The 10,970-nt window shown below is 48.9% G+C and overlaps 1 protein-coding gene across 1 annotated transcript in view; it reads right to left on the reverse strand.

Annotated features, from left to right (window-relative positions):
- Window positions 1-2,666: 2,666 nt before the first annotated feature.
- Window positions 2,667-10,970, reverse strand: part of rfc1 (replication factor C (activator 1) 1) — a 56,298-nt gene continuing 47,994 nt past the window's right edge. The window contains exons 22-23 of the mRNA XM_055911916.1: window positions 10,920-10,970; window positions 2,667-3,386 (exon numbers count right to left, since the gene is read on the reverse strand). The exon at window positions 10,920-10,970 is cut by the window's right edge and continues 132 nt beyond it. Of these exons, the coding sequence (XP_055767891.1) occupies window positions 3,288-3,386; window positions 10,920-10,970 (150 nt within the window). The 3' untranslated portion in view covers window positions 2,667-3,287. The remainder of the gene's footprint in view (window positions 3,387-10,919) is intronic.

The following is a 10,970-nucleotide window of genomic DNA, read 5'->3' on the forward strand; positions in this document are numbered from 1 at the left end:
TATTTTCTACATTGTAGAATAATATTGAAGACATCAAAACTATGAAATAACACATATGGAATCATGTAGTAACCAAAAAATGTGTGAAAAAAATCAAAATCAATTTTATATTTGAGATTCTTCAAAGTAGACACCCTTTGCCTTGATGACAGCTTTGCACACTCTTGGCATTCTCTCAACCAACTACACCTGGAATGCTTTTCCAACAGTCTTGAATCTGCTGAATTGGAGAATCGCTTCTTGAAATCGGGGCTCCAGCGTTCAGGTCCTGAAAGATGCCGGTATAAGGGCTGGATTACTTGACAGAGAGAACTTGTTGCGAAGGGGGAGTGCCTCGTGATACATCAGAGTGTAGTTTGTTACAAAATACAGCACTGAAGCAGAGAACATTAAAATAATCATTAAAAATAATTGGGGAATCATCCAAAGTGATACGCTACTACGCTACAAACTACAGGCCACTAAGTACCCTGGTTTAAATGGAGATATGGATTTACAAACTACAGGCCACTAAGTACCCTGGTTTAAATGGAGATATGGATTTACAAACTACAGGCCACTAAGTACCCTGGTTTAAATGAAGATATGGATTTACAAACTACAGGCCACTAAGTACCCTGGTTTAAATGGAGATATGGATTTACAAACTACAGGCCACTAAGTACCCTGGTTTAAATGGAGATATGGATTTACAAACTACAGGCCACTAAGTACCCTGGTTTAAATGAAGATATGGATTTACAAACTACAGGCCACTAAGTACCCTGGTTTAAATGGAGATATGGATTTACAAACTACAGGCCACTAAGTACCCTGGTTTAAATGGAGATATGGATTTACAAACTACAGGCCACTAAGTACCCTGGTTTAAATGAAGATATGGATTTACAAACTACAGGCCACTAAATACCCTGGCTTAAATGGAGATATGGATTTACAAACTACAGGCCACTAAATACCCTGGCTTAAATGAAGACATGGATTTACAAACTACAGGCCACTAAATACCCTGGTTTAAATGAAGATATGGATTTACAAACTACAGGTCACTAAATACCCTGGTTTAAATGAAAACATGGAATTCTCACCCTTCCTGTAGGGTCGTGATTGGTCCATTTGCTGCCATCTAGTGGACATTTTGCTCAATTGCCCTCAGCTATGTTTAGACTGTTGTTCATGTGCTGTGTTCTAGTGGACTATGGAATATATTGATATCTTATTCTTGACACTTCTCCCAGTCGTATTTAAGGTTAAAACTACCTTTTAGTGTTCTGATACTTCTAGCTTGGAGTTGTATGTTTATGATAACATAGCTACAGTATTTCACCTTTTAATGTGTATAGTACTAGGTGTTGTCCAATCAATTTGGTAACCACTCCCTCTTCCAATTAGGGCTAATTGGAAAAGCTGTTTAAAAGAGGACATTGTATTCTCTTTTTTGTTTTGTACTCCCTGACGAAGGCCATGCAGCCGAAACGCGTTGCTTTTTTAAAAACTTTGTTTCTGTTGAACATGCCATACTAATAAAGGCATTTTAATTAATTATATAAAGAGTGCCTTGGTCCTCCTTTCTTTTTGATGACAAATTTACCCCTTTTACCAAAATGTACTATGGTGGACCTTAGTAGCGCTTCCCTTCCTACTAGCCTTGAAGGAGTTCCCACATATGCTGAGCGCTTGTTGGCTGCTTTTCCTTCACTCTGTGGTTCAACTCATCCCAAACCATCTCAATTGGGTTGAGGTCGAGTGATTGTGGAGGCCAGGTCATCTGATGCAGCACTCCATCACTCTCCTTCTTGGTCAAATAGCCCTGACACAGCCTGGAGGTGTGTAAGGGTGGTTTCTCTGCAGCAATTCAACCATGAAGGCCTGATTTCACATAGTCTCCTCTGAACAGTTGATGTTGAGATGTGTCTGTTACTGGAACTCTGTGAAGCATTTATTTGGGCTGCAATCTGAGGCTGGTAACTCTAATGAACTTATCCTCTGCAGCAGAGTAACTCTGGGTCTTCCTTTCCTGTGGCGGTCCTTATGAGAACCAGTTTCATCATAGCGCTTGATGGTTTTTGCGACTGCACTTGAAGAAACTTTAAAAGTTCTTGACATTTTCCGGATTGACTGACCTTCATGTCGTTTCTCTTTGCTTATTTGAGCTGTTCTTGACATAATATGGACTTGGTCTTTTACCAAATAGGGCTATCTTCTGTATACCACCCCTACATTGTCACAACACAACTGATTGGCTCAAACACATCGAGGAAAGAAATTCCACAAATTAACTTTTAACAAGGCACACCCGTTAATTGAAATGCATTCCAGGTGACTACCTCATGAAGTTTGGTTGAGAGAATGTCAAGAGGTATGCAAAGTTGTCATCAAGGCTACTTTGAAGAATCTCAAATATATCTTGATTTGTTTAACACTTTTTTGGCTACTACATGATTCCATATGTGTTATTTCATAGTTTTTATGTCTTCATTATTATTCTACAATGTAGAAAATAGTAAAAATAAAGAAAAACCCTTGAATGAGTCGGTGTGTCCAAACTTTTGACTGGTACTGTAAATACCCACTAATTGATCGTTTTAACAACAATATCTTACCCATGCAGATCAAGAGACTGTATTTCAACCGTAAACACAGAGAGAAACCACGTCACACCACAATACCGTAAACACAGACGTCGTTTATCAGTGAATATCTTTACAACAACAACAGAAAAACAGAACTATTTTGCCGTCCTCTGATACATCGGTTGGTCGCGGCGGTTTAGACGAGAAAGGTGCCGTATCCCATGAGCACTAGAAAACTACAGCATCTTTATATACTACAAGGTACATATTTACATGACACACACACACACACACACTCCAGGTGTTCAGTAGGGCTGTTCAATAACTTTCACTGATAACCTCTCGCTCACCTGACCTCCACACACACACACACACACACACACACAGTCATCATTCAGACCTTTCCAAATCCACAGCGCTAACATGATATAGGGTAATCCCAAAGGGGACCCTATTCCCTACATAGTGCACTACTTTTGACCAGGGCCTATAGGACTCTGGTCAAAAGTAGTGCACTATATAGGGTCCCCTTTGGGATGCACACCTAAGTTTATAAAGGGTTCAAGAGGAGAGCCAGGTTTTTGTCTCCGGTCACTCCGTTGATAAAGACCAGGTAGGTGGTCGTCACACAGTTTAGGGGTTTGTTCTTCAGAAGGTGAGAGAAGAGGTTTGTTGGGCTGGGGGGGGGGGGGGGGTTGTCTCAGAGGTTAGGGGTCACTTCCTGGCTTTGCCCTTGCCTTTGCCCTTTCCCTTCCCAGAATCCCCGGCTGTTGTCTTCTCCTTCTTGGGCTCCTTGGAGGGTTTGGCCTTCTTCTGATGTGGAGAGGGGAGGGGAGGGAGAAACAGGGGGGAGAGGAGAGGGAGGGAGAAACAGGGGGGAGAGGAGAGGGAGGGAGAAACAGGGGGGAGAGGAGAGGGAGGGAGAAACAGGGGGGGAGAGGAGAGGGAGGGAGAAACAGGGGGGGAGAGGAGAGGAGAGGGAGGGAGAAACAGGGGGGAGAGGAGAGGGAGGGAGAAACAGGGGGGGAGAGGGGAGGAGAGGGAGGGAGAAACAGGGGGGGAGAGGAGAGGGAGGGAGAAACAGGGGGGGAGAGGAGAGGGAGGGAGAAACAGGGGGGGAGAGGAGAGGGAGGGAGAAACAGGGGGGGAGAGGAGAGGGAGGGAGAAACAGGGGGGAGAGGAGAGGAGAGGGAGGGAGAAACAGGGGGGGAGAGGAGAGGGAGGGAGAAACAGGGGGGGAGAGGAGAGGGAGGGAGAAACAGGGGGGGAGAGGAGAGGGAGGGAGAAACAGGGGGGGAGAGGAGAGGGAGGGAGAAACAGGGGGGAGAGGAGAGGAGAGGGAGGGAGAAACAGGGGGGAGAGGAGCGGGAGGGAGAAACAGGGAGGAGAGGGGAGGGAGAGACAGGGAGGAGAGGGAGGGAGAGACAGGGGGAGAGGAGAGGGGAGGGAGAAACAGAAAAGTTATTATCCAGTGCTATATTCAGGTCAAGGAATGGATTGTGTCTGTCTGTCTGAACGAGAATATGTGTATATACACGCGTGTGTGTGTGTGTGTGTGTGTGTGTGTACAGTATGTACAGGTAACTGCCAAAATAATGGAAACACCAAAAATAATGGAAACACCAAAAATAATGGAAACACCAAAAATAATGGAAACACCAAAAATAATGGAAACACCAAAAATATTGGAAACACCAAAATAAAGGAAACACCAACATATAGTGTGTTAACAGGTCGTTGGGTCACCACCAACCAGAACAGCTCCAATGCACTTCGACATGGATTCTAGAAGTGTCTGAAACTCTATTGGAAGGATGTGAGCTCATTCTTCCACCAGAAGAGTTCCATGTTTTTGGTGAAAACGCTGCCTCAGGCGCCACTCCAGAATCTCCCATAAGTATTAAACTGGGTTGAGATCTGGTGACTGAGACGACCAGGGCATACGGTTTACATGGGTTTCATCTTCCTCAAACACCATTCAGTGACCACTGGTGTCCTGTGGGATGGGGGGGTAATGGGGGGGGCGTTGTTATCCTGGAAGAGACCACTGGTGTCCTGTGGGATGGGGGGCGTTGTTAACCTGGAAGAGACCACTGGTGTCCTGTGGGATGGGGGGGCGTTGTTATCCTGGAAGAGACCACTGGTGTCCTCTGGGATGGGGGGGGGGGGGGGGGGGGGGGGCGTTGTTATCCTGGAAGAGACCACTGGTGTCCTGTGGGATTGGGGGGGGGGCTTTGTTATCCTGGAAGAGACCACTGGTGTCCTGTGGGATGGGGGGGTGTTGTTATCCTGGAAGAGACCACTGGTGTCCTGTGGGATGGGGGGGTTGTTATCCTGGAAGAGACCACTGGTGTCCTGTGGGATGGGGGGGCGTTGTTAACCTGGAAGAGACCACTGGTGTCCTGTGGGATGGGGGGGCGTTGTTATCCTGGAAGAGACCACTGGTGTCCTGTGGGATGGGGGGGGGGGGGGGGGCGTTGTTATCCTGGAAGAGACCACTGGTGTCCTGTGGGATGGGTGGGTGGGGGGGGGGGCGTTGTTATCCTGGAAGAGACCACTGGTGTCCTGTGGGATGGGGGGGGGGGGGGGCGTTGTTATCCTGGAAGAGACCACTGGTGTCCTGTGGGATAGGGGGGTGGGGGGGGGCGTTGTTATCCTGGAAGAGACCACTGGTGTCCTGTGGGATGGGTGGGTGGGGGGGGGCGTTGTTATCCTGGAAGAGACCACTGGTGTCCTGTGGGATGGGGGGGGCGTTGTTATCCTGGAAGAGACCACTGGTGTCCTGTGGGATGGGTGGGTGGGGGGGGCGTTGTTATCCTGGAAGAGACCACTGGTGTCCTGTGGGATGGGGGGGGCGTTGTTATCCTGGAAGAGACCACTGGTGTCCTGTGGGATAGGGGGGTGGGGGGGGGCGTTGTTATCCTGGAAGAGACCACTGGTGTCCTGTGGGATGGGTGGGTGGGGGGGGCGTTGTTATCCTGGAAGAGACCACTGGTGTCCTGTGGGATGGGGGGGGCGTTGTTATCCTGGAAGAGACCACTGGTGTCCTGTGGGATGGGTGGGTGGGGGGGGCGTTGTTATCCTGGAAGAGACCACTGGTGTCCTGTGGGATGGGGGGGGCGTTGTTATCCTGGAAGAGACCACTGGTGTCCTGTGGGATGGGGGGGGCGTTGTTATCCTGGAAGAGACCACTGGTGTCCTGTGGGATGGGTGGGTGGGGGGGGGCGTTGTTATCCTGGAAGAGACCACTGGTGTCCTGTGGGATGGGGGGGGGGCATTGTTATCCTGGAAGAGACCACTGGTGTCCTCTGGGATGGGGGGGTTGTTATCCTGGAAGAGACCACTGGTGTCCTGTGGGATGGGGGGGGCGTTGTTATCCTGGAAGAGACCACTGGTGTCCTGTGGGATGGGGGGGGCATTGTTATCCTGGAAGAGACCACTGGTGTCCTGTGGGATAGGGGGGCGTTGTTATCCTGGAAGAGACCACTGGTGTCCTGTGGGATGGGGGGGCGTTGTTATCCTGGAAGAGACCACTGGTGTCCTGTGGGATAGGGGGGCGTTGTTATCCTGGAAGAGACCACTGGTGTCCTGTGGGATGGGTGGGTGGGGGGGGGCGTTGTTATCCTGGAAGAGACCACTGGTGTCCTGTGGGATGGGGGGGGCGTTGTTATCCTGGAAGAGACCACTGGTGTCCTGTGGCATGGGGGGGGGTGGGGGCGTTGTTATCCTGGAAGAGACCACTGGTGTCCTGTGGGATAGGGGGGCGTTGTTATCCTGGAAGAGACCACTGGTGTCCTGTGGGATAGGGGGGCGTTGTTATCCTGGAAGAGACCACTGGTGTCCTGTGGGATGGGGGGGGCGTTGTTATCCTGGAAGAGACCACTGGTGTCCTGTGGGATAGGGGGGCGTTGTTATCCTGGAAGAGACCACTGGTGTCCTGTGGGATGGGGGGGCGTTGTTATCCTGGAAGAGACCACTGGTGTCCTGTGGGATGGGGGGGGGCGTTGTTATCCTGGAAGAGACCACTGGTGTCCTGTGGGATGGGGGGGCGTTGTTATCCTGGAAGAGACCACTGGTGTCCTGTGGGATGGGGGGGGGGCGTTGTTATCCTGGAAGAGACCACTGGTGTCCTGTGGGATGGGGGGGGCGTTGTTATCCTGGAAGAGACCACTGGTGTCCTGTGGGATGGGGGGGGCGTTGTTATCCTGGAAGAGACCACTGGTGTCCTGTGGGATGGGGGGCGTTGTTATCCTGGAAGAGACCACTGGTGTCCTGTGGGATGGGGGGGGCGTTGTTATCCTGGAAGAGACCACTGGTGTCCTGTGGGATGGGGGGGGCGTTGTTATCCTGGAAGAGACCACTGGTGTCCTGTGGGATGGGGGGGGCGTTGTTATCCTGGAAGAGACCACTGGTGTCCTGTGGGATGGGGGGCGTTGTTATCCTGGAAGAGACCACTCCCATCTGGATAGAAACGATTCTCCATTGGTTGAAGGTGATCACTCAGAATGTCTGTGTATTTCTTGGCGTTTTCTTGCCCTCTAAAGGCTTGGTGGACCTAAACCACGTCAGGTAAATCCACCCAGCACATCATCACAGAGCTGCCAGAACCAATTGATGTACTTATCGAGAGAACATCCCTGGTCATCCCTACGGCCTCTGATCTGGAGGACTCACTAAACAGAGAACATCCCTGGTCATCCCTACTGCCTCTGATCTGGAGGACTCATTAAACAGAGAACATCCCTGGTCATCCCTACTGCCTCTGATCTGGAGGACTCACTAAACAGAGAACATCCCTGGTCATCCCTACTGCCTCTGATCTGGAGGACTCACTAACCAGAGAACATCCCTGGTCATCCCTACGGCCTCTGATCTGGAGGACTCACTAAACAGAGAACATCCCTGGTCATCCCTACGGCCTCTGATCTGGAGGACTCACTAAACAGAGAACATCCCTGGTCATCCCTACTGCCTCTGATCTGGAGGACTCACTAAACAGAGAACATCCCTGGTCATCCCTACTGCCTCTGATCTGGAGGACTCACTAAACAGAGAACATCCCTGGTCATCCCTACTGCCTCTGATCTGGAGGACTCATTAAACAGAGAACATCCCTGGTCATCCCTACTGCCTCTGATCTGGAGGACTCACTAACCAGAGAACATCCCTGGTCATCCCTACTGCCTCTGATCTGGATGACTCACTAAACAGAGAACATCCCTGGTCATCCCTACTGCCTCTGATCTGGAGGACTCACTAAACAGAGAACATCCCTGGTCGTCCCTACTGCCTCTGATCTGGAGGACTCACTAAACAGAGAACATCCCTGGTCATCCCTACTGCCTCTGATCTGGAGGACTCACTAAACAGAGAACATCCCTGGTCATCCCTACTGCCTCTGATCTGGAGGACTCACTAAACAGAGAACATCCCTGGTCATCCCTACTGCCTCTGATCTGGAGGACTCACTAAACAGAGAACATCCCTGGTCATCCCTACTGCCTCTGATCTGGAGGACTCACTAAACAGAGAACATCCCTGGTCATCCCTACTGCCTCTGATCTGGAGGACTCACTAAACAGAGAACATCCCTGGTCATCCCTACTGCCTCTGATCTGGCAGACTCACTAAACAGAGAACATCCCTGGTCATCCCTACTGCCTCTGATCTGGAGGACTCACTAAACAGAGAACATCCCTGGTCATCCCTACTGCCTTTGATCCTGCAGACTCACTAAACAGAGAACATCCCTGGTCATCCCTACTGCCTCTGATCTGGCAGACTCACTAAACAGAGAACATCCCTGGTCATCCCTACTGCCTCTGATCTGGAGGACTCACTAAACAGAGAACATCCCTGGTCATCCCTATTGCCTCTGATCTGGCAGACTCACTAAACAGAGAACATCCCTGGTCATCCCTACTGCCTCTGATCTGGAGGACTCACTAAACAGAGAACATCCCTGGTCATCCCTACTGCCTCTGATCTGGCAGACTCACTAAACAGAGAACATCCCTGGTCATCCCTACTGCCTCTGATCTGGCAGACTCACTAAACAGAGAACATCCCTGGTCATTCCTACTGTCTCTGATCTGGAGGACTCACTAAACAGAGAACATCCCTGGTCATCCCTACTGCCTCTGATCTGGTGGACTCACTAAACAGAGAACATCCCTGGTCATCCCTACTGCCTCTGATCTGGAGGACTCACTAAACAGAGAACATCCCTGGTCATCCCTACTGCCTCTGATCTGGAGGACTCACTAAACAGAGAACATCCCTGGTCATCCCTATGGCCTCTGATCTGGAGGACTCACTAAACAGAGAACATCCCTGGTCATCCCTACTGCCTCTGATCTGGAGGACTCACTAAACAGAGAACATCCCTGGTCATCCCTACTGCCTCTGATCTGGAGGACTCACTAAACAGAGAACATCCCTGGTCATCCCTACTGCCTCTGATCTGGAGGACTCACTAAACAGAGAACATCCCTGGTCATCCCTATGGCCTCTGATCTGGAGGACTCACTAAACAGAGAACATCCCTGGTCATCCCTACTGCCTCTGATCTGGAGGACTCACTAAACAGAGAACATCCCTGGTCATCCCTACTGCCTCTGATCTGGAGGACTCACTAAACAGAGAACATCCCTGGTCATCCCTATGGCCTCTGATCTGGAGGACTCACTAAACAGAGAACATCCCTGGTCCTCCCTATGGCCCCCATATGCTTCATTTGCAAATGATGTCTGAGTGTAACCCTGGCTATCCATACATTTAAAAAGAAACATGAAAATAGTGCCGCCTGGTTTTCTTAATATAAGAAATTTGAAATTATTTTTATTAAGTATATATTAGCAAATACATTTACCTTTGATACTTAAGTATATTTAAAACCCAAAACTTTTTTTTACTTTTAAGCAAGTAGTATTTTGCTGGGTGACTTTTACTTTTATTTGAGTCATTTTCTATTAAAAAGGTATCTTTACTTTTTCTCAAATATGACAATAGGTTACTTTTCCCACTGTGTGTATGTGCAGCCCCAGACAATTACATGGGCACCCTTGAACTTTTCTTAAAGGAGAAGTGCACTTCCTGATTTGGCCTAATTTTTCACCAATGGTCTTTAAGAAATGCTAGTGGCCGTGACTGAAGGCAAACGAGAGTTGTCTTGGGCGTGTGGTTTGATGTGGGTGTTTTTGGGGTGTGTCTTTGTTCGTCCAATCACAACAAACAAGGGCTAACATAAAGTAGAGAGGAAGGGGTGAATAGAAAGTCAAGCCAGCCCCAACCTTGTGTTTAGCCAAGCTGACAGCAGCTAGCTAGCATTAGCCAAGCTGACAGCAGCTAGCTAGCATAGCCCCGACCTTGTGTTTAACCAAGCTGACAGCAGCTAGCTAGCATAGCTTGTCCCTGACCTTGTGTTTAACCAAGCTGACAGCAGCTAGCTAGCATAGCCCTGACCTTGTGTTTAACCAAGCTGACAGCAGCTAGCTAGCATAGCTTGGTCCTGACCTTGTGTTTAACCAAGCTGACAGCAGCTAGCTAGCATAGCATAGCCCTGACCTTGTGTTTAACCAAACTGACAGTAGCTAGCATAGCTTGTCCCTGACCTTGTGTTTAGCCAAACTGACAGCAGCTAGCTAGCATAGCATAGCCCTGACCTTGTGTTTAACCAAGCTGACAGTAGCTAGCATAGCTTGTCCCTGACCTTGTGTTTAGTCAAGCTGACAGCAGCTAGCTAGCATAGCATAGCCCTGACCTTGTGTTTAACCAAGCTGACAGTAGCTAGCATAGCTTGTCCCTGACCTTGTGTTTAGTCAAGCAGACAGCAGCTAGCTAGCATAGCATAGCCCCGACCTTGTGTTTAGTCAAGCTGACAGCAGCTAGCTAGCATAGCTTGGTCCTGAAATTGTGTTAAACTACGCTAGCATAGCATGCAAATCCAACTCGCCCAGTCTTTTCCCAGATAACACAGTGCTACCACGTGTTAATAGGTAAAAGGGGGACATGAATTGTTGACATGATTGTAATCCCAAACCAAACCCTCAAGTTAATCAAGACAGTCACATAACCAAACTCGGACGAGATTGACTTTATGACCAAAATTATCCTATTTACACTTTCTAGTAGATTTTGACACACTAGAATGAATGTTTCTGACTCATATCGATGCCACAATAGGTCGTTTAAAACCACCAGAGAAGATGGTTCTATGGGGCAGCCGACCATTAAATAATTTCACATTTCTTCTCCAGTAATTTGAAAAATAAAAATTGTAAACTATTTCAGAAAAGTGGGGGTGAATTTATAATTGGGACCGTCTAGAAGTGTGTTCCTCCTTACTTTGATCATGGCGTCAGCTGCAACACCTTCTTCCTCCTCCTCTTCCTCAGG

The sequence above is a fragment of the Salvelinus fontinalis genome, unplaced genomic scaffold (assembly GCF_029448725.1).
Source record: "Salvelinus fontinalis isolate EN_2023a unplaced genomic scaffold, ASM2944872v1 scaffold_0107, whole genome shotgun sequence".
Taxonomy (NCBI): domain Eukaryota; kingdom Metazoa; phylum Chordata; class Actinopteri; order Salmoniformes; family Salmonidae; genus Salvelinus; species Salvelinus fontinalis.